The sequence below is a fragment of the Biomphalaria glabrata genome, chromosome 8 (genome assembly GCF_947242115.1).
Source record: "Biomphalaria glabrata chromosome 8, xgBioGlab47.1, whole genome shotgun sequence".
NCBI lineage: Eukaryota > Metazoa > Mollusca > Gastropoda > Planorbidae > Biomphalaria > Biomphalaria glabrata.
Window position 1 is genome coordinate 1524923 of NC_074718.1, and position 25336 is coordinate 1550258.

A 25336-nucleotide genomic window follows, 5' to 3' on the forward strand; every position below is an offset into this window, starting at 1 on the left:
AGAAATATACACGTCCATAATGACAAAAAAACAGCTTAAAGTCTGGGCATGGAGACGTAAAGCACAGGATAGATCAAAATGGAGATGTGCCAAAGCAGGCTAAGGCCCTACTGGGATGGGTGGTTTATGATAAATTGGTACTATTATAGTCTACTCTGTTAGGCTTACAGCTTTAATTTTAGTACATTGGCTAATCTTAGATTATCAACACAACTCATTATAACATCTAATTGCCTTTAATAACATTATTTATTAACTTAAAAAAAGAAGAGTGAAAGTATAACTGAGTATTGTTCCAACTCCACATTTTAATGACATACTGCTATACATATTTTGACAATTTAGTTCTGTTTAAGAATGACCAGTAGCCTACAGTACTCCATCAGTATTGGTTATACTGTTCAACAACTTACATGTTCAAACGATGGTATATACACTTAGTATGATATGCATACAAACAAAACATCCAATAAATTAAAAATATAATACTGATAAATTAATGTCAAATCACAATTCAAGGGTCATATAGCAGAACATCATTGTATAATCTACAGGTAGACATTATAAACAGAAGGATGGGACTACTGATTGTTAGTGTGTGGTGACAAAGATCTAGTCATACAGGCTTTTATCTTGTTCGACAGTTTGGATTTCGGTAGTAAAATTAATGTCTTAGTTGACAGATTTTGATAGAGAAATTTAACACAAAATTGCTCTTAACTCGTGAGTGAAAAAATAGCAAATTTAGACCTAAAACACTGTTTTGGCAATTGGTTGTGGTGCTGGCCACACATCCCCCTCGTTAACTGTGGGCCACAGAAACGCATTGCTTTACATCATCTGCCAAACAGACCACATGGTCAGAAAGGGGAACTACTTAATAGAAATTACTGATTTAAACTTATGATTAAATTGATTTTTGGGTGTTTAACAAAAGCACATGATTGTTGTTTCTGACTAGTTTTTAAGTCTTATTTAGTTGTCATTGAAATATGATTTAAGCTAAAGATTTAAAAAAAAAATACAGAATATTAAATGTTTATTTGGTTAAGTTTGGACAACATCAAATAGGTCTAATGTTTTTACACCATGATGTTTTAGCATATTTTCTATATTGACAGCTTGAGAATTCCATAAAATCAATTTATATATTTCTTCATAATTGTTCTTTTTTTAAGAAAATGTTGGATATAAGTTTGAAATGGATGACATGAATTAGTCACAAATGTTCTCTAGTTCAGCAAGGCTTTATGTATGAGCGATGGTTGTGTGGTAAAGTGCTTGGGTTCCTAACCAGAGGTCCTGTGTTTGAATCCTGTTCAAGACTGGGATTTTTAAGTCCACCCAGCTCTAATGGGTACCTGGCAATAGTTGGGGAAAAGTAAAAGCGGTTGGTTGTTGCGCAGGCCACACAACACCCTCTTTAACTGTGGGCCACAGAAACGCATTACCTTTCCATCAGCTGCCCTACAGACCACATGGTCAGAAAGGGGAACTTCTTAATAGATATTACTGACTTAAACTTATGATTAAATTGATTTTCTGGGTGTTTAACAAACTGATCCTAATGAGATAAACAAGTTTGAAACAATGTATTTTTTGAAAATCATTTCTGCAAATCACTTGACAGAATACATGGAGAGATCTACATAACATTAGTTAAAACTCACAACACCAAAAAAAAATTAATTCTAGTCACATTCTAAGAAATTTCTGTCATCTAGAAACACTTTTAATAATACTAACGCTTTTTTTTGATGATGCTCAGACAATCTAGATCTCATTCCATTATGTAACTTTTCTTATTGTTCACACAGGCAAGTAAAAATTGTCTAGTTTATAGCCAGGAATTAACTTGACACATTTTAATCATTCCAAGCAACAGGAGTGCGAGGACTAGAATGGCTAAATGGCAGGGGAAAAGTGGCAATAACATTTAGCTCACTTTACAATAGTGTCATAAAAAAACTAATGTAAACCAAAAAAAAAAATGTAACAACACAATCATGCACATCTGATCTATTAATAACAATAGAGAAAGAAATAATAACAATAAAGAAAGGAATAATAACAATAAAGAAAGGAAAAATAACAATAAGGAAATAATAATAACAATGGAGAAAGTAATAATAACAATAGAGAAAGTAACAACCAAAAAAAAAAAAAAAAACACATACATACATTCGCTTGTACACCACATGTAATGAAAAAAAATAAAGGTACCGGTACAGATAACAGAAAAATTATGTGCAATGTAATTTAATAATAAAACTGCACTACTTCATAGAAATAAATTTTAAAATATACGGGTTATACTGATGTTCTACTGACCAGCATTCCATATTTTGAAGCACTCAAATTACAATATATTTATATAGCAATATACATGTCTCGTTAGATACACTCCTATGGATAAGAGATGCTGCATTCATATCAGAACATGATTTGAAAATATTGATGTAAGACACTTTCACTTCATACATTTAGTGATTAAATTAACTAAAAAAAAAAGATTTAAAGAACTAATTTTAAACTGTATCAATGGAAAGATGTAACAGCTCTTGTGTTTAATGGCAGCCATATGGTTGACTTTTTAGTCATGTTTTAAACAAGTCAGGTGACAATCCTCTATAGATTCAAAATTGTTATGGTTTCCAAGGCAGCCACCATAGATAAAAGGGTAACATTCAAATGTGGCCTTATTGAAGTAGAAGCGCTTGAAGGAGGCTCGACATGGTCCAGGGTCTGGCAGGTGAAGACATTGGTCAGCTATCTGGTCATAGTCTTCTTCTTGTCCTTGGTTCTCTAGAGGGAGGAAATAGGTTGTGAGCATCAGAACAAACTGAGAATTATGAAGAAGTCAGGTTACAACTATAGATCTACTATTTGTATTGTAAATGTTTTTATATTATGACTGTGTATGTTCATCTATCTCTAATTCTTCCCATTTATGAATTATAAGCTTCAAGTCCCTTAGATTGTGAGTAGAAACACTTGTTAAACAAATGTTGTTACCAAATTGTCTACGACACAGAAGAAAACACTGCGCAAGTGTATAATTGTTTGAATATTTTTTTTTAAATCACAGCGACTCTTTTTCCACTGCCCTACTCCATGTCCTTTCCATTTAGATTCAAATCTTCAAAATTTTAAATAGTTTTGTTTCTCTTAACTCATCCGAATCTCTTTATGTTTTATGTTCGTTGAATGAAAAGAAAGTTAGGGACTATTTTTTCCATTATTGTTGAGGACTGGTGTCATGGCTAGTCCTATGTACCAGTAGGGGCCTATCTATCTTACTTTATCAAGTCATAAAATGTTTTCAATAGTTTGAATTTTACCTTCTTCTTCAGACTCATGTTCCACTTTGCTTTGGTGACGTGTCCAGTAAGCATGGGCTTTGGGACCAATAAAACTGGGATTACTGTTTTCCATTGGCCTGTTGTCTGGGTGTTTAAGTAATGTTCCTCGATCCATTGTTTTATCTTCATTCATGTTGGTCTCTTCGTTAAAATAAGTTCCACCTTCTGAAAATTAATTTTCAGTTAGAAAAAAAAAATCTGATTATGTCAATGCTTCAAATAGCTAGCTTACAATTTAAAAGTCTAGGGGTGGAACTTTCATGAATATACAGTACACTTGTACTGTGGCTCATCGAGCCTCTTTGCCATGTGATGACTCTTGTCCATTAAAGGAAAGATTTTACCCAGAGTCGAGGAATAATTAAGAAATTGGCTTTTCAAGTAGTGAAGTTAAAGTTTGACTAGGGTAACACCAATAGTAAAATCACTAAATTTAGAAAGCCTTCAAGAGAGAAGACTCAAAAGTAAAGTAGTAGGCCTAATTATAGGCCTACATAAAACACTGAACCATAATCTTCAAATACAAAAACAAAATCTAATAAAATAGGCCTATTCAGAAAGACGCAAAGATAAAGACACATTCCTCGTTCCATATGCTAGGACAAATTTGTACAAATACTCCTTCTTCCCTAGTGCTATACAGCATGAAATGGGTTGCCTGAATCAGCCAGGAAAACCAATGACTTTTCATGCGCATGACTAGATGCATGACGCGTATGACGTAATCATCTTCTTTTTTTGAAGTAACGTCTGTATTAGGCCGATATAAGATACGATTTATTCCCTCTGTCAGAAGGCCTCCCATAAACTAGATGGCCATGACCCGTTGTTGTGAGACACAGTTTCTTTAGCCCAACCCTTTCTTCCCCTCTTTTCACATTTGATATAGTTAAATCACTCAAAGACTATTCAGGAAAAAAAAAAGTAAAGTAGCAATATTACACTGCACTAAGTGTAGGCCTACCATAATTTACAAAACAAAAACAAAACCTAATAAAATACACAGAAAAACACACAAATAAATAAGGCACATTTCTTATTCCTTCTCCAAGGAATAATTCGTACAAATATATATGTTCCTTTTTCCTTAGTTCCATTATAGAACATGGAATGGGTTAACAAAACACAGTTTAAGTCACTAATTTAAATGCATTGATAGATTGACACATGCAACAAGTTAGCTATACCTATAAAAAAAAAAGTTCCCCTTTCAGACCTTGTGGTCTATAAGGCAGATAACAAGGATATCATGTGGCCAGCACAACGAACAACCGCCTTTACTTTTCCCTAACTAATGTCAAGTACCCATTTGAGCTGGGTGGACTCAGAGGCGCCCGAAGATCCCAAAATTCAAAGTCCCAGTCTTCACCAGGATTCGAACCCCGGCCCGGAAGCCAAGCGCTTTACCGCTCAGCCATCGCGCCTCCAGCTATAGGCCTATATATGCTAGCTAATTATCTTTCTTTTTTGAAGTAACATCTGAGAAAATAGTTTACAAAATCAAACACACTGGATTTTATTATCTTCGTGGGCTATAAGATTATCAACGTACTTTCTTCTTACTCTAGTATCCCAGTGGGCTATAAGTTTCAAAGCCTCTCTCTATCTCTCTCTCATTCCTCTCTGATACCTGTACCAGCGTTATATCTTATCTTCTATGATATCTTATCTTCTATGATATCTTATCTTCTATGATATCTTACAGGGGCGGACTGGCTATATGGGCTGGGCAAATGCCCGGTGGGCCGGTACTCAAATGGGCCTAAAGGGTCTCATGAATGCCACTAAGGCACGCATAAAATTGTTTAAGGTCTTATAATATTTTCTTATATAAGGGGCTATATAAACGTCAAGTTAAATACATCTTTTACAGACTACAATGTAATACTTTAATCTTACACATTTTCAAAAATAATGTAATAGCCTACATCCGTAGACAGTGCTATTAGTAGGCCTCATCCTTTCGGGCCAACAAACGTAGCGATTCAAAAGCAACATAAGTCCTATCTTTCTTTTAAAGATAGGCCTATAGAGTATTATAGAGCATGCATACAGTTATCGATACGTCATAATAAAAAAACATAATGATTTTGTGAACAGATAGGCATATAATTGGAGACCCATCATATGATATACAATTTACGAAATATAGGCTACTGTTTAGAAATGCCAGGGCCGATCTTAACATCCAGTCCGCCCCTGATATCTTATCTTCGTTACTGCGAACTTAATATATTGACTTAGGCTATAATACATTCCCCCCTTATTACAACGCCCTAATAAATGTTTACTTACCAACACACTCTCTCCTTATTCTAGGGTCCCAGTGGGCTGATTTTGGTGTTGGCACACAAGCCATAACTGTTGGTCCTTCCAGCCTGAAGCCTTCCTTGCAGCGTACGTAGACTACCGAACCAACTCGTGTTCCCGTTCCGACAATAAAACCATTCTCGGGAGGTTCCGGCTGAGGACATTTTATTCCGAGCGCTTTAAAAAAAAAAGAAAAGAAAACATATTAGCTCTGCAGAAGAAGAAAAAATGTGAAACACAGACTTTGCATCATTGGACGCAAGTATTTGTAAAGTACACTCAAGATTGTTTTCTACCGCTATGGCCAGAAGCCGAGCAAGTAGATTCTAGTTTGTGCAAAATTTCAGCTTGATCCGAGATTGGATGTCGGAGAAATAACGCGTACAACCGTTTTAAAAGACATTCAGACAGACAGAGGCTGCCTGGTCGTGCGGTTTGCGCGCTGGACTGTCGTTCGGATTTATCGACGGTCGAGGGTTCAAACCCTGCCCGCTCCCACCCCCCGTGGTCCTGCGGGAGGTTTGGACTAGGAAGTAAACTATCTTCAACTCTGAATGAACATCCGAAACATGTAAAACATTTTACAAACAAAACATTTTACAACAGAGTGAGTTCATATAAGCTTTTTTAAAATCGGTGTAAATATAAGCATAAAACAAAAAAAATATATATTTAAAGAATAGGCACTGATAGTGAAATAGTGACAAGAGAGTGATGGAAATTTAATGTAAAAATTTCCCTTGTGCCTACCAATGAGAGTGACGAGATGGAAAAAAAAACAAACTTGGTACGAGATAAGATTACATTTGTCTATACAACACACATTGACAGACAGACACAAACATAGAGCACACGCATTTTACACATATAGGCCTACACATATAGCCCACACACACTAAAATACACATAACTCGCACATATACACTTATATGTCAGAAACAGAGGCGGCCTTATTAGTATGCGCGGGGCACTAGACCAGTGTCTTATCAGGACCAAGAATATTTGTACGATGTGCTAATGGTATTCTGGGGTGGTTGCCCCACTCTCCACCCCCTAAGGCCGCCTCTGGTTAGATATACTAGTTGTATAATCTTCATGTAGGCCTAAGACATATGTTCAACTCAAAAAAAAAAAGATAACCTGCATCCATCACTGGAGAAACGCATTAGACCATAGCGAATACAAATGAAAGATTGGGACCGTCCCACAAAGAGAAAAAATGCATTTAGCACTCTACTAGGTCTACATAGATCTAGAAACATTTTATATTAAGGCTATGGATCAGACGTATGAACTTTGTAGTTTTACCGCGTTCAAACTTTGTTACGACATATGTATCTTTGTTCCGAGTTTGAACTATAGGCTAAATGTATCTTTGGTGTCTTTGTTTAATCTAGAAGTAAGTTAAATTAATAAATTGTATCCAAGCATGCAAGATTGTCTCAACTTGATAGAACTATACAATTTCAAAGAACATCTGTAATAAATCTCCGATTAAAGTCACAATGGAATCAATAGTTATATAACAAAAAATGAGATAATGAAATGTCTTAATTAACATGAATAGGCCTACCTAAGCATTAGGCTGCCGTGAAAGTTCATTTCAGTTCCATATTAAAGCGTAACACATTACAAAAATTCAAGTATACTGACGCCTGAGAGTTATAGGCCTAATATTCATTAACAGCTCTACTATTCACTTACAGCTCTACTATTCACTTGTTATCTAAAACAGACGTAGTAAGAGTCGCCAGCCCTGCCGCACTACAGTTAATTAATCAACAATTAATATTTGCAGACAATAACTATCAATGCAGCCTCGGGATTATAGGGCAAGAGAGGCAACTAGATTGAAATGTTCATAATTAATTTTATTTATGTAGCCTTTGAAAAATGTGTAGCCCTACGTTTGTACAATGAATCCTGTGCAGGGCCGGTCTTAGATAATTGGAAGCTCTAGGCGAAGTGAATTTGGTGGTCTCAAATGAAATAGAAAAAAATAGCGAAAACATAAAATGACGCAATGTATTTAAACCTTAGTGTACTCCAACAATAACATTGGGCACAAATTTCGCATATTTCTTCTAAAAAAAAATTGTTATTAGTTCTGTGCCAATCACTCACCGATAGGAGGCATTATAGTTGACTGCTTAGTTTGCCTATGCCTAAGGCCAACCCTGATTTCAGTGTTTTTTGTTGTTGTTTTTTGTCATACTTAAAAAAAAAAAATACTCTTGGGAAGTGGGTCAATAATGTTATCATGTACACATTTACACCAGGAAATCTACCTACTTTTAGGTTGTGTAAAGTGGTATGGGACTATGTGTCGTGAGGGCTAGCATGTCACCTTTTTTTTCATTCACCTTAGACATATATAATATGAAGAGAGGTTACATTTAAAGATTATTCTTTGTCTTGTAAGCAGACTAGAATGTGGGAAAGGGAGGAGGAGAGAGAGAGAGAGAGAGCCATAAATATTGTAAAGAATTAATACATTGAATGCCGACGCTCGTACCAGTTACTGAGGCTAATCAGGGCCCGCTACCGGAGTGACTGTACCAGTTGTCAGCCTTGTACCAGCTGAACATGATTACGGACTGTTACCTCCCTTCCCTACCTAGTGTATGACACGGAGACAGTGACGGACACTAACGGGGGGGGGGGGGGGGGGTGCGACACTAAGGGTAGGCCTATAAACAACGACCAATGTCGCAGTTCTGATGATTTAACAAAGCGTTATAACCTAATAATTCTTTTTTCTTTCTTTATAGACTTTACAAACCTGCACGTAGCAGTTACTTCGCTAGTGCCTCTCCCTTCTCATATGTAATATCTGCATCTGTCTTTATGTGTGGGTGCGTGTATATATATATGTATATCATGAAGTACCTAACTAACGCGTGTTAATCCGATCTAGTTAGTGTTGTTTTGTTTGTTTTACGCGTTTCTTATGTTTCTTCAGGTTTGAAGATAATTAAAACGTTAATCCAAACCTCACGCAAGACGGGGGATGGCTGAGGACAGGGTTTGAACTAGGGACCATCGTGGCCATCGAACGACATTCCAGAGTGCATACCTCACGACCAAGCAGTCATCCTGGTAAAGTAAAGTAACGATGATGTAACGAGGGTGTTATGTGGCCAGCGCAACGACCAACCACCTTTACTTTTCCCCAACTGGACTGGGTGGACTCAGAGGCGCCCGAACATCCCAAAATTAAAAATTCCAGTCTTCACCAGGATTCGAACCCCGGTCCCCGGTTCGGAAGCCAAAGCGCTTTACCACTCAGCCACCGCGCCTCCTAAGCAGTCATCCTAGATGTCGATCAAATGCTGTTTAATCATGTGTATGGAAGCAATATCATCTAGTTGCCCTATTTAAGTCTTTGAATTAACACAAGAGTTATTTCAGCACAGGTGTTATTACGTAATTGACGTCATATTTTAGAAAATGCTGTGTATTGCTGTATAGGTTTACCACTTATTTGATCCCTATAATATAGTTAATGTGGATCTATCTATAGGCCGTAGGGCTACTAGATGACGTGTGCGCCAAAGGAGTGCAGAAAGACACAAAGATAAAGGCACATTTCTCGTCCCATATGCTAGGACAAATTTGTACAAATACTCCTTCTTCCCTAGTGCTATTAGAGCATGGAATGGGTGGCCTTAGCTAGCCAGGAAAACCAGTGACTTGGCAGAATTTAAATAACTGAATGCATGACGCGTAGGACGTAATCATCTTCTTTTTTGAAGTAACGTCTGTATTATATAAGAATATGAAGAATAAGAAAGGAGGGAAAAACTGTACAAAGGAGTAGGCTACAAAACATGCAAGCACAAGACAATGTAAAAACTAGGCTAAAAGTTTAATGATGAAACAAATCTTCAGACTGTAAAACTCGAATATTAAGTAGCCTATTTCTCAGACAAAGTAGCATTTTCTTCCGCTAAAGCTTTGTGAGGAGAATGCCTGTGACTCAATTAAAGTCGACTTCTCTCTTTTGTCCACTGCGCCAGGACTGTGTGTAAATCAACGAAAACGCTTTACAATAAAGAAAACAAACACCACTGATCATAGGCTGCCAAATGTCAGCGTTAACTTGCGGCACAGTTCAAACCACCGATCACACCAATGTAATAATGATAATAATAAGGCTTTGTCTTCGAGACTAATGAGGAATGCAGTATTTCCCATGGCTTCGCAGCCCCATCTGTGACCTACATATCACTTTTAAGTATTGTACGTTTGAGTTGAGTTTGAGTTTTGAGTTTAGGCACACCGGCACAATTTAGGCCACTCTCTCTTTATATAACTAGGGCTAAATTCTATACTGTTAAATAATTAAAAACAAGGTCTATTCACAGTTAAAATAGTAATGGTAGTAAAAATTAAAAAAAATTGTAAAAATCTTATGTAAATATTATATGTTCACAATTATACGTTTGACACTGCTTCATTTATAAGGAATTATATTGTTTGATGATATGCAATTGCAGCGGAGTAAAAGCCGGACATATTTACATTTTAGACCGATGCCTGCCAGATTGAGGACGCAGCCTAAAAAAAAAAGGGCACATGCACTCCTTTTGCTCGACGCCCGCTAACGCAAAACTACAGACTAGATAATACATGTACGTTGAAAGAATCTCACTATAACTTGAATACAAACCTTCAAATCTAGTGCTGTAAAGAACACAGGCATTTAAATCTAGTGTTTTCAATCCTTAACACAGACATTTAGGCCAAACTCTACAGTTTTCTGCCTAGCACACAGACATTTAAATCTTCTGTTGTCTGCCTTGAACATCGATATTTATAAATATTTATATCTAGTGTTGTCTGCCTAGAACACATGCATTTATATACACTGTTGTCTGCCTATTACAAAGACGTTTAAATTTACCGGTGTCTGCCTAAAACACAGACCAGTATATTAATTACAATACAGATATTGCTATTAAAAGAACAAAGCACTTTAAATAGACGGTGTATAAAAGGAAGAGGGGGGGGGGAAGTCGTGTGTGTGTGTGTTTATGGGGAAGGGGAAGTCGTGTGTGTGTGTTTATGGGTAAGGGGGAAGTCGTGTGTGTGTTTATGCGAGGGTTGAAGATGGAAATTTCATCATCAGTAAAACTGAATTATCTCTCCTATCCTTTTGTCTTAGAATTCTCTCTGCAATACCTTCTGCCTGGACCTCATTCACCAAATCGTAAACAAACAACATTTAGTCACGTGATCATATTGATAAAACAACGAAAAAAAAACTGTCACGTGACAACCACAGTGTAGGCCTATTAAAATTAGATCGTAATTTGTATAGAAGAGATAGAGAACCACGTTACAAAATATTGTTTGTTTACGATTGATGAGTGAGGTCCATTGAAATATAGGTATGTTCGGTCTGACGGTTTCTAATTCATGATATCTGATACTTGAAGTTTTCTGGATTGCTTCTCTTAGTGTTGTTGGATGGCTGCCTGGTCTTGCGGTATGAGCTCTGGACTGTCGTTCCGTTGACTCTAGTGTCACGAGTTCATGCCCCGCTCGCTGCCCCCGGTCCTCCTGCGGGAGGTTAGGGCTAGGATGTAGGTCATCTTCAACTATGAAGGAACATGTCAAGCATTTTGTCTTTTTAGTGTCGGGTAGTCAAAACAGCGCAATTCAATCAGAGTTGAGGTCTTCTTGTCTACTTATCAAAAGGAACCTTCCAGAGGCGGCCTTAGCAGTGCGAGGGTCCCTGGCGAGTGCCATATGCGGGGCCCTGAGCCGCAAGGGTAGACTATATATATATATATATACCGTGCCACGTAAAGCTTACGTCTGCCTTTAACGCCGTTGGCCTTATTTTTGTCACAAAACATGATACCTTACGTAAGTACTGTACTATTGGCCGTTTGACTCAGTACATCTCCTTATCTTATACAAAACAGACGTTACTTCTAAAAAAAAGAAGATGATTAGGCCTACGTCCTACGGGTCATGCATCTAGTCATGCATGTTAACCAATGACTTAAATTCTGCCAAGTCACTGGTTTCCTTGGCTGGCTCAGGCAACCCATTCCTTGCTCTAATAGCACTAGGGAAGAAGGAGTATTTGTACAAATTTGTCCTAGCTTTGGCTAACATATCGAGGAATGTGCCTTTATCTATATGTCTTTCTGTATTGTAATTGTACTGCAGGAAAGATTTAGCATTTAAAGCACTACCAATGATTCAGAAACATTCTGCATGAAAAAATAAACCAACAAACTAAATAATAATAATTTCTGCTAAATCCACTGACAAATGACCTTTTTATGTAAAAATACACGTATCTTTAAAACTAATTCAAATTTGATCACTACACATTTCCCTATTCCATTGTTTCCCAAACTGTGTTCCGCGGAACCCTAGTGTTCCGCGAGGCCTGAATAGGTGTTCCGCGAACTACTGGAACAACTAGTAGGTCACTCTCTAAAAAATATGCCAAGTGTACAGCTAAATACTCAGAATGTGCGAAGTGTTCCGCTAAATACTCAGAATGTGCAAAGTGTTCCGTTCAGTGAAAAACTTGGGAAACACTGCGGGCCAATTCAAATCCGAGTGGACGTCGATGTTTATTTACGAACTAAACGATTTTGATTGGTTTCTCCGGCTACGTGTAGTTTTGTTTTTTTTTATGCCAAGGTGAACTGTTTAACAGTGATAGCCTCTGAGAATCGACAGTTCATAAGAGACTGTCTCTACCGTAACTGAACGGTATTTCGAAACCAAAAATGTCATGTTAAGAGCTGACATGGTAATTGGTATCATATTAAAGATGTTGGAAAAGGCTTTCGAAATATTGAGTGACCATTCCTAGTTTTTGAGAACTAATCTGATTTTCGAAGCTGATGACGACAAGGGAATCTTCGATCGCGGCCTCCCCTCCCCCCATCAGACGCTGGGCCTGTGGCGGTTGCCCCACTTGACACGCCCTAAGGCTGCTACGGAATAACCTACCATCATTTTAACAGAGTGCACTATTTGTTTTGAAGTAAATAGTAATTAGGAATCTCACGAGATTTGTGGTCCGCAAAAAACAAACAAAACAAACAACAAACAAATAAACAAACAAAACAAACAACAAACAAATAAACAACGATTGGCCTTTTTTTTTCCGCAGAGGAAAACTGTACTTATCTTATCTTATATAATACAGACGTTACTTCAAAAAAGAATGATTACGTCCTACGCGTCATGCATTTAGTCATGCATATTAACCAATGACTTAAATTCAGCCAAGTCACTGGTTTTCCTGGCTGGCTCAGGCAACCCATTCCATGCTCTAATAGCACTAGGGAAGAAGGAGCATTTGTACAGCATTCTGCCTCCTCAGATATTTGCTATGTCTACTGACACATTTCACACGCTTTGAAATATTAATTAATATTAGGTCACTCTCTAAAAAATAAGCAAAGTGTACAGCTAAATACTCAGAATGTGCGAAGTGTTCCGCTAAATACTCAGAATGTGCAAAGTGTTCCGTTCAGTGAAACTAAAAATAACCATCTTGACCATTTGGTTTTACCATGACGTTGAGAAAGACTAGAAAAGTCCTTGGCAACTGGCGCGCTCTCTGAGAGCCATAATGCAGAAAATGGAGCACTAGAAATAGCAGTTACTAAACTAGTAAACCACCCAAGTACGCTAACTCACACACACTAGTAAACCACCCAAGTACGCTAACACACACACTAGTAAACCACCCAAGTACGCTAACACACATACACACACTAGTAAACCACCCAAGTACGCTAACACACACACTAATAAACCACCCAAGTACGCTAACTCACACACACTAGTAAACCACCCAAGTACGCTAACACACACACTAGTAAACCACCCAAGTACGCTAACACACATACACACACTAGTAAACCACCCAAGTAGGCTAACACACACATAGTAAACCACCCAAGTACGCTAACACACACATTAGTAAACCACCCAAGTAAGCTAACACACACACTGGTAAACCACCCAAGTAGGCTAACACACATATTAGTAAACCACCCAAGTACGCTAACACACACATTAGTAAACCACCCAAGTACGCTAACACACATATTAGTAAACCACCCAAGTACGCTAACACACACACTGGTAAACCACCCAAGTACACTAACACACAGATTGTCTTTCAAACCGTTGCTAAAACAGTGCTTCAAAGCTTGACAGATGTGAAACAACTCAGAACAGTCCTTGTTCAACAATAATCGCAAGAAAATCTTTCTCCACGCGCATTGAAAGGAAATGACAAAACTGACGCAATTGCCAAATATGAAAGAATGAATAAGCGATCGAACATTCTATTTCCGGAAGAAATGAAGAAAATAATAGTTAGTAGAATAAATAAATGGACAAGCTCTCATCTAAATTTCAATATATAATTCAAATTTGAGAACCTCTGCCCTAGGCGAAGTGAATGGGTGGTCCCAAATGAAAAAAAAAAATTAAGACAGAAAACTACGCAATGAATAAAAAACCTTCCTGTATCTATCTCTAAATCAACAAATGCATGACGCGTAGGACGTAATCATCTTCTCATTTGAAGTAACGTCTGTATTATATAAGATAAGATAAGATAAGATAAGATAAGAAATAAGTTAAATTCATAGAGCGCCGATAGCACGATTGTGCTTCACGGACAATTCATGATCACCAAACTAGAAATAACGTTTCGACATTTCACCAAAAGAAAGAAGCAATGGTCTTCTAGCATACGTAGTCTAACAAATGTAGATCCTTAGAATTCTCGAATAAACCTTGAATCAAGTAAAAATCGTAAACCTTGCTGATAGACACAGAGCCATAGAGTTCTGCTATGTTGAGAACGAGGCTAGCAGACACAGAGCCATAGAGTTCTTCTATGTTTGAGATTAGATCCATGTTTCGCGTTTTGTTTTCTAAAAAAAATATTTGAGCCCTGTGCGAGGACGAGGCCCCCCATAATCGGAGGCCCTAGGTGGCTGCCTAGCTTGCCGATGCCTAAGGCTGGGCCCTGCCGTCAACATCCTGTTCCTAAATATTTATCTTTTTTTTTTAGACAAGTAAATACTTGTTGAAAGAAATGTGTGTGTGTGTGTGAGTATTTCTTTTAAAGTGTTGAATTGCCCTTTCTTGTTGCTCCTTCCCCCTTCTCTCTCTCTCTCTCTCTATCTCTCTCTCCTACAAGTACACTCGCGAAAATGAGCACAGTTCATTTCCTATGAACTCGGAGATGACTAGATAGCCCTAGCTTCGCTTTCAAAAGCTGGTCTCACACAAGACATGTGTAGTTTTTGGTCTGTTGCTTCATTGCCGGACATTTTATCATCTTTTTAAAAATGATATGCTAACTTTGCTAATGCCAATATTCGCTGCGAGACTGATTTTTTTTTCCCAAAATGACTAAGCTAATATCAGCTCACTCCATCTGTCTGGTCAAAATCTTTAACACGTTATTTTTCCCACTTCACATTCTCGGATAAAGTTGAAACTTTGCAGAATTATTCATTGTCGACGACAACACATGAATCAATGAACAAATTAACCGATTCGTTAATCAATTAGTTGTAATTAATTAATTTTCTTTTACAAGGAAGATGTACTAAAACGGTGGAGGGTGACCCGTGACGATATTCACGCACAGTCGTACCACGACAAATAAGCTAAATATTTTAAACAAATAGTTGAATTAATAAAGCCTTCTATTTTTATTAGTACTTGAATAGCCCAGTGGCAAAACCCGTCAGACTTCCATCATGGAGGCTTGAGTTCGAATTCAGACTAGACTCGGTTCTCAACCTTTTATGCTCGGCGACCCCTTTTTACAATCCCCCACTCTGCCGCGCCCCCTCCCCCTCCCCCCCCCCCCCCGCAAATACACACAGCAATAGAAGAATAAACAAAAACAATCCATTTTTTCGATGGTCTTTGGCGACCCCTGGCAAATCGTCAATCGACCCCAAAGGGGGTCGCGACCCACAGGTTGAGAACCCCTGGACTAGAGCAACTTTCTTTTTTTCAATTGCTTTTAAAACCTTCTCACAGATACCCCTTCCCTCTCCCTGCCTTTTCACAAATGGTCCACACAAGTGACTGGGTCACTGGACCATAGCGTGCTGAGCATGCCACAAGCATGAAAGTTGCAAACAAATTATATCCAAAATTACCAACAAGATAACAAAATACAAACACTGATTCGACTAATTCTAATAGTGCTGCCCTCGAGTCTCACTTAAAAAAGATGAGGTAACCGTAAACCAAACAAACCAAAACGGTATTGAATGCAGTTGGTTAATTTTTGAGTCATCAAAAAAATTAATTACGTGATTGATTCAAAATATTGTTATAACCTTGCCATGCACACCGCCATCCAAGATAGTGCAGAAAGAAGATGCGCACTATTAGTGACGAGACTAAGTCGGATGTTGACATGAAAGAGAGAACGATTTCCGCCCAAGTGAGAGCAGGTGTGAAGATGCTGTGCTCAAGACATATTGTTCTACATGTATATGTGATGTCCTGTCATTAAACATCGATGTGTCTCGTTGAGTTGCCTCCCTTCAGTTATACAATATTGATGCAGTTTCACTCCATATGATTTGTTAAGTTGCCAAATTATTAAAGACATGGAAAAGATTCCGTTAATTTTTCCTACATAGACATGACTGAGAGGGCCATTCCTTCTAGAAGGCCTGAATACTGACCAGTGGACAGTTTAAACCAATGGTTCGTTGCAACAAACAGACGCACACACAAATTTGACTCTATACACGGTAAAAGACTGAATCTATTGCTCTAAGTATCTTCTAAGATAGCGATTCTCAACCTTTAAAGCTCGGTGACCCCTTTTTACAATCCCCCACTCAGCCGCGACCCCCCCCCACACACACACACATACATCAATAGAAGAGTAGACAATAACAATCCATATTTTCGATGGTCTTTAGCGACCCCTGGCAAATGGTCATTCGACCCCCAAGAGGGTCGCGACCCACAGGTTGAGAACCCCTGTTCTAAGACATATTCGAAATGCCCAACGTTTAGATTTATATTTTTGTCTTAGAAATCGGATGTTGTAAAGGGTCGTTTACACAGTAAGGAATGACTAAGCTGTGATCTCCGATGGAGGAAATCTGTTACGGGCTGTTAAAATATTAATTGCGGGAAAATAAAAATAAAAATGAAATTGGTCAAAATAATCAAGTCAATCAGTTTTAAACAACAAATATATGTATGCAGAACTGTACATTGTATACCATTAACGTTTTGCAACGGTATAAAAAAGAACAAAAAATAGATTTGTTTTCAAAGGCTCAAGGATCACTTCATTATTAAGAAAACAATGTTGTAACATAAAAAAAAAATGAGTATATATTTCCACAACGTTTAGGGTCGCAAAATACCAAGAAACGGCCTTAATTGTTGTACACAACTTCACCATAATCATAAAATGTTGCACACAATAATATGAAAAGCTAGCGGAACATTCTCTGCAAGCAATGAAAAGTGAAACTCTGTTTACCCTAGCAATGAAATGTAGAATTATGTTTACCCTAGCAATGAAATGTAAAATTATGTTTACCCTAGCAACGAAATGTAAAACTATGTTTACCATAGCAATGAAATGTAAAATTATGTTTACCCTAGCAATGAAATGTAAAACTCGATCTACCCTAGCAATGAAATGTAAAACTCTATCTACCCTAGCAATGAAATGTAAAACTCGATCTACCCTAGCAATGAAATGTAAAACTCTATCTACCCTAGTGATGAAATGTAAAACTCTATCTACCCTAGCAATGAAATCTAAAACTCTAACTACCCTAGCAATGAAATGTAAAACTCTATCTACCCTAGCAATGAAATGTAAAACTCTAACTACCCTAGCAATGAAATGTAAAACTCGATCTACCCTAGCAATGAAATGTAAAACTCTATCTACCCTAGCAATGAAATGTAAAACTCGATCTACCCTAGCAATGAAATGTAAAATTATGTTTACCCTAGCAATGAAATGTAAAACTCGATCTACCCTAGCAATGAAATGTAAAACTCTATCTACCCTAGTGATGAAATGTAAAACTCTATCTACCCTAGCAATGAAATCTAAAACTCTATCTACCCTAGTGATGAAATGTAAAACTCTATCTACCCTAGCAATGAAATGTAAAACTCTATCTACCTTAGCAATGAAATGTAAAACTCGATGTACCCTAGCAATGAAATGTAAAACTCGATCTACCCTAGCAATGAAATGTAAAACTCTATCTACCCTAGCAATGAAATGTAAAACTCTAACTACCCTAGCAATGAAATGTAAAACTCTATCTACCTTAGCAATGAAATGTAAAACTCGATGTACCCTAGCAATGAAATGTAAAACTCGATCTACCCTAGCAATGAAATGTAAAACTCTATCTACCTTAGCAATGAAATGTAAAACTCTATCTACCCTAGCAATGAAATGTAAAACTCTATCTACCCTAGCAATGAAATGTAAAACTCGATCTACCCTAGCAATGAAATGTAAAATTATGTTTACCCTAGCAATGAAATGTAAAACTCGATCTACCCTAGCAATGAAATGTAAAACTCTATCTACCCTAGTGATGAAATGTGAAACTCTATCTACCCTAGCAATGAAATCTAAAACTCTATCTACCCTAGTGATGAAATGTAAAACTCTATCTACCCTAGCAATGAAATGTAAAACTCTATCTACCCTAGCAATGAAATGTAAAACTCTAACTACCCTAGCAATGAAATGTAAAACTCTATCTACCCTAGCAATGAAATGTAAAACTCGATGTACCCTAGCAATGAAATGTAAAACTCTATCTACCCTAGCGATGAAATGTAAAACTCTATCTACCCTAGCAATGAAATGTAACACACAATTTTGAACAAGTTCTACAAATTATAATGCTACACTAATAATTCAATGAATACAATTTGAGTTTGTTATTTAAGAGATTTCAGTGGGCTCATTCATTTGGCTACCTAACCGAGAAGGCTCGAGTTCGAATCCTAATTTTTTTTTTTTTACATTTGAGAATAAACTAGCGCTGAGTTTTGTTTGCTGAGTGTCTGGAGGCAGATGAAAACTCTTTTCATCCTCTGAACCATTAAAAAAAATATTAATTAATTAATTAATTAAGTCAGAGAGCAACGAACATGCTAAAGTAACATGGTAAAACGCTAACAGGAAAAAAAGTAATAAAATTAATTCATTAAATATTAGCTGTAGACCTTAGCAGAAGACTCGCTTCATTAAAGAGCACTATCGCTGATTAACGAATGGGTCAGGTTATCTCACCACTAACCTATATTTCTTAGGGCGGTCATCTAACCGCTCTACCGTATGTGTTGTCCCTTGTTATCGGGTGTTTTGATTCGTACGTGTGCTACAGTTTAAAAAAAAAAAAAACAGCATCTAAGTGAAGAAATCAGGGGGCGTCAATACACACGAGTAAAAGATAATAGTTTCACCATATTGTTATGTTTGACAATGAAATACCTTAAGAACTTAATTGAAGAGCAATAATAATGGGTTTGTTCATTTGATTTCAATCAATTTTCTAACAGAAAAAAAAATTACTAAGACAAGGCTAGGTTTGCATCATCAGAATACAAATAGGGCAAATGTTCTGGTTGAAAGCAGGTCTGTGATAAATCTACATGAAATAAATACTAAGAAAATACTCAGAAAGACAGAGAAAGGCACATCCCTCGTTCCATACGCCAGGACAAATGTGTACAAATACTCCTTCTCTAGTGCTATTAGAGCATGGAATGGGTTGCCTGAGCTAGCCAGGAAAACCAGTGACTTGGCAGAATTTAGGTCATTGGTTAATATGCATGACTAAATTCATGACGCGTAGGAAGTAATCATCTTCTTTTTTGAAGTAACGTCTGTATTATATAAGATAAGATAATACAAAATAAGATAATATAAGATAAGGGGGGATAACTTTTATTCTTATGGTCGTCAGTGAACTGGTGTCTTGATGGTGCTGGGTTCGAATCCTGCCCGCCACCATCCCCTGCCACCCAGTGAGAGGTTTGGCTAGAATTTAACTCTTGCTCTCCTAATCGACGATTCTAATGTTTAATTTTATAAACTTGACTTTGTGTTATATAAAAAGAGCATGCATTTCCCTTTTAATTCTATACCAAATACAACATTTTCTGATAACAAACAACAAAGCTATTGAAGCTTAATCATAACAGGTGAGTGAAATAGTATTGAGCAAAATGAAGAATTCCTTCGAAACGTGGAAAAATAATTACGGAGAGAAAGAGTTAATAAGACTTCAAGTTTGAAACGTTTGGATGAAATCAAACAACACAATGTTGAAGCCATAGAGATATATAGCCAACGTGACGGCTAGTTATTCGCTCATCTTTTATGCAATCTATTCTGAATTAGCCATCAAATATTTTCTACCAATTCAGTTCTCTAGTATACGACTCTAGACTTAACTTTTGTCCACCATGGTTCTTAAGCTAGCATTGCAGTTGCTGAAGCCAAAAGTTTGTAGTTTTCTTTGAAAGATTCGAAACAAAGTCAGGTTAAAAAAAAATCATTTCAACATAAACGTCTGAACGTTTAAAAAGACTCAAAAATAGGAACTATAATAAAAATTGCTTTTTTTTAAGATTGCAATATAAACAAGATTCGGGTTTTTTTTTAACTTTCTGGTGATTTGCATTTTTAAAGCTTTAAATATAAAAACGTGAAGAAACTTTTAATTCTTCTTTGTCCTCAAATTAATCAAAGAATTTTGCTATTGAAAAACAAAGCTCAAGGCAATGAATAGAACAAAACAAGACAAATAGGAAAAGTGTAATTGTATGAATTAGTGTGGATCAGTCATGTAGTTAAATTTTCTCGATGCGCTATGATGCTATAGCTTGTCTGGACCAGTTGGGAAAGAGGCAATGGGAGAAATAAGGAAGGATCTGTGTGAATGCTATAGTGATCGCTTTTTAAATGGATTTTAGAATAAAAAAGTTCAACGACTTGAATTTGAACTCAAGGGCTCTAGCCTCCTCAAGCCAATGCATTAACCACTGTGCCAGCGAAGTGCTTATGAAAATAAAAGGTTTTGTATTTATCTATTGTTAGTTTCAAAAGAGATTATTCTCTGCAAAAAGTGTAAAGGGGACTAATTCAACTTATACCACCACATCAGTCAAATACAATTTCTTTCCCTTTATTGATAGCAAAAAATAATAAATTTTATTACCAATAGCTCATTAACTAACTGTTGTTTTTTTTTTAAATTGATTCTTGCTTTGTCAGGTACAAGCAATAACTGAGCAAAGTTTCAACTTGATCCGAGTGGGAGAAATAACGTGTACAAACTTTTTACCAGACAGACAGACAGAGTTGATATAAACTTTGTAATAGCACTTACTGTTTAGTGCTGCTATATAAAAATATATCCCAATTATAATTTAACATCATACAATCTTTAATAAAAACCTTTAAAAATACATATGCAGTGCTTTCAGATTAGCCCTGAAATAAAGCGATGGAATTGAACCATTATACTTATAGGCTACATCCATCCTTTAACATGCGAACTATGTATATAGCTTCTCCTTCGTGATCGAAGATGAGCACATTTCTATTATCCTATTAAATCGAAGATGACTGTAAAGTCCGATCCTCGCTTTAAAAAGCCGGCCGCGTAAGTGGCTTGGGTAGGTTTGGTCAGTTGCTAATAGGCCTGCTTCTTTTCTCAGCTTTCTGTTGGTTCAGAGCTCTTTCACGCTGGCCACTCTTCTTGATACATATCTCGAGACTACGAGACTCACAGCTTCACGCTACGAGAAGCGATCGAGCGCTAGTGCTTCCCAGCCGTGAATGTCGATATCACACTTCTTGAAGGAGCTCTTGAGAGTGTCTTTATAAGGCTTTTATTGGCCTCTCTGGGAGCACTTTCCTGCATACAACTCCCCGTGCAGAAGTCTTTTGGGAAGACGATTATCTGGCATGCGGACTACATGTCCCGCCCATCGAAGTTGGGAACTTTTTATTGTCGCATGCGGACTATGATCAATGTGATAATAACAGCTGCTTTAGATTTTCTATGATTAACAAGAGTACTATAAGCAAAGCTAAGCAATTTGAATTCGTTAATATCTTCTCTACCCTGCTTCATTGGTGTCACTAGGTTCGGTGTCAACAGGTGCGGCACCCTCCGCCTAGTGACGCCACTACCGTTATATCTCTATAAAATTGAATGGCCAACAGGCTTATAAGCTCAGTGGACTACACTACATTTGTCTGTATCTCATGCATAGCCAAATAAAAATAAGCAAGCTTAGCTCTATCTGCCTCTAAATACTTTAACCACGGAACTCCTATTGTATGTCACTGCTACCAACCAACACAATCACTGCATTGTAACACGTGACTTTAAAAAATAATAAATAGGCTTACACTACATTTATTTTTAGTCTATGGTCTACACTTTATGTCGATATTGCATTAAAAAAAATACTTTTCACTATCTATTATGTTATAGAAAAAACTTTGCTTTTGAAAGCGAAAAGAAAATTCTCTTGGCCTAAAACAAAAAGGTTAAAAGGTTAAATTATGTAAACTGGGACCAAAAACGTCTGCTTCGTGTTCAGACATAAAATCAGTTTCTGAAAAATGGCTCGTAGATCTATATATAGATTTGTTAGGATGAAAATGTTACGCCATGACAGGCTTAAGCTTCAACAATTAGCGATTCACGGTGTACTTGCAAAACTTGCATCAGTTTGAAATAACCTACTTGTTGGAAAATTTATTTATCGACTCGTGATACAAACTTACATTCAGGGCCGGCCCTAACAATTGCGGGGCCTTATGCAAAACGGATTGCGCGGGGCCTATTCTGGGTAAGAATAAGCATAATGTCAAAAGTAGGATTATTTTAAATTAGAAAATACTTTCGTCTTTGCAACAAATTTTGAATAAATGAAAGCTCACAATGCTGTTTTCATTTATTGGCACCCCAAAAAATGACAATCTTGTCCATTTTTCAGGAAATTTTAATAATTTCAAGAGATTTCCAGGACTTTTTCGTATATTTTACTTCCTGAAAATCAGGAGGCCGCCGAAACCCAGTTATTATATATACGTTATAATGGTTTAATGTACATTTAGAATTAGCGCCGGCCTATGAAAGCGAGGGGCCCACTACGACCTAAGGCCTAAGGCCGGCCCTGCTTAGATGTGTATTTTTTATATATTTTTCAATAAAAATATAGCCCTAATTTCATTCTTCTGTCCTGCTTTACTGTCCCAGGTATGAATTATTAGCCACTGGACTGTATCAGCACACGCTTATACATTAACTGTTGTGACTGTTGGTCTCCTTCGGTCTTGGGACCATGGTTCCTCTCATGGAACAGTTTTTCATGTGACTGTAGAGCCCTAGTCTGGAAAGACATTCCCGTCTACAGCTCTACATATAAAGTACTTTATGTTGCTTTGATGGTAGAGGAGCCAGCAGCCATGGCTACCAGATCCTGAGATACAAAGGTCTCTCTCGTATAACCGATGGAACAGAGGAATACTGGAGGAAGTATCGCTCTACAATTTTTTTTTAAATAGTTTTTTTTTTTATAAACTACATTTATTGTTCACACAGAAATCTAAGACTTAAATAAGAATGTCGACGAACAAAATTCTAAACTATCTATATGATGTTAATAAAACTAAAGTTTACTTTATAAAAATACTACTCTTTCAGAAATTCAAAACAAAAAATTCATAAGAAACAATAAGACCTACTTCGTATTAAAAAATAAAAAGTAACACAGAAGAATATCATTTTTAAATATCCCTCCCCTTTTAACCCTTAAAGTGCTGAGCTGTTTTTCATTGAGTGCAAACAAAATGGAATTACAATTCTGATGTTTAGAGGCTAAACTACAATACGCGTTTTAAGGGTTAAACATTAAAAACAGGTTTTCGAAAATAGTTCCTCTTTTTTTTTTTTATTCATTCAGAGAAATGAAAAAAAAAATTACGCGTAAAAAAAAAAGAACAACTATTCCACAATTTTTGCTCTCTTAAAAAACGTCTACTCGTGGACGTGGTCATAAGCCGAACACACGTTTGACTGAAACAGGTTTAGACCAGTGGAGAGCTGGACTGACCCAACACCTGGAGCGCCTCTTAATTTCACATTTGATGTACCACAAAAAAAAAAATTAAAACACGAATTAAGTCTTAAGACTAAGTGGGACACTAAATTTAGATAAAAAGGTCACAAATTTCGATTTTCAGTTTTAACCTAATTTAAATAGCCCAACCATTTCTGGACATAAAAATATCATTTTCATGATTGGCAAATAATTTATTATTTTTTTATAATTTTTTTTGTAAGGTGGATACAGCTGTTTCTTTTCCAATTTTGTTTCGTTTTTTTTTTTCGATTTTTTCAAAATACTATTTTTATTCATATTTTTGTACCACTCCTTCACTAATTCTGCATAGAAAAAAAAAAGGTGTCTAGTGTCCCACATAGCCTTAAGTCAGAGAATGAGAAAGATTGTGCGCTATCAATAGAACAAGTCGGCGTCTTGCATATCTGGACAAAATATTCCATAAGAATGTATAGATCTGTAGGCTATTTGTGTATGTGTGTGTTTCTATGGTAATATGCGTATGTCTGATGTAACTTTCTTGGTATCTATGAGTGACTTGGCAGAAGTAGGCTAATTGGTTAACATGCATGACTAGATGCATGACGCGTAGGACGTAATCATCTTCTTTTTTGAAGTAACGTCTGTATTATATAACATAGGATAAGGTAACTCTTAGTTTGCTAAATAAAAAAACAATCAGAGTGGCCTGTGTCTGTCTAATCATTCTAATGCCTACCTTGGTATTTATCAATATCGACATTGTAAAACATCTCCTGGCCATCTTCTCGCATAATAAGATCCCTGGAATTGTGGGGCAAACTTTCCTCCACATGTTGTGATAGTACAAACACATTGTCTTGTGAGCAGAGTGCTGTCAACACGCACACAACTAGAAACATTGAGTGAAACACATTTTTCTCGCGCACATTCATAGTCAGATAGTTCCTTAGTCACTGGCGACAGTTGTTGGTTCTTTGATGGCTTAGATCGAGATTCCTAAAAGTTGGCCGAGCCCTTTTTGCTGGTAGTCCTTATTCCCCTCCTCTATTGGCCTGTATACAGTTATGTATTTGTGTGCTTTCCTATAACTATCACGGTGGCAGTCAGCGCGATACACAAGTTGTCGAACTTGGACACAGTTATCTGACGGTGGCAGAAGGGGGCGGAGATGTTACGGCTACTACCTGGTTTCACTTTTTTTTTGTAATCGAGTTGTTTTTTTTTAAACTGCATTGTGTTCACACTTAGTCAATTTGTCTCGGCTGGTGAAAGACAATATTCAGCCTAGATTAATGCTCGTCTGACGGAAAAGTACAGCGGCGGTGATACTGGTTACAGGTAATAAAAAATAGGGTGGTCCAGAATAGTGTGAACTTCGCAGAGGAAAAAAATTTTTTAAAGATTCAGTGAAGAAACCGAATGACTTATTTTTAAGTCTTTAACATGCCAAAAGGGCTTCAAAAGGGGCATCAGTATTGGAGGTGAAAATCTGACTA

The 25336-nt window shown here is 36.9% G+C and overlaps 1 protein-coding gene across 2 annotated transcripts; it reads right to left on the reverse strand.

Moving 5' to 3' along the window:
- Positions 1-288: 288 nt before the first annotated feature.
- Positions 289-25011, reverse strand: LOC106076549 (amyloid-beta A4 protein-like). Of its 2 annotated transcripts, XM_056037861.1 has the most exons (4): positions 24577-25004; positions 5658-5849; positions 3342-3527; positions 289-2805 (listed from the first exon to the last, which is right to left on the reverse strand). In XM_056037861.1, the coding sequence occupies exons 1-4, from the start codon at positions 24770-24772 to the stop codon at positions 2594-2596; spliced, it is 786 nt and encodes a 261-aa protein (XP_055893836.1). In that variant the 5' UTR covers positions 24773-25004; the 3' UTR covers positions 289-2593. The 2 variants fall into 2 exon arrangements, with proteins under 2 accessions (XP_055893836.1, XP_055893837.1); XM_056037862.1 differs by lacking the exon at positions 5658-5849 and having other exon boundaries at positions 24577-25011.
- Between the last annotated feature and the right edge of the window lie 325 nt (positions 25012-25336).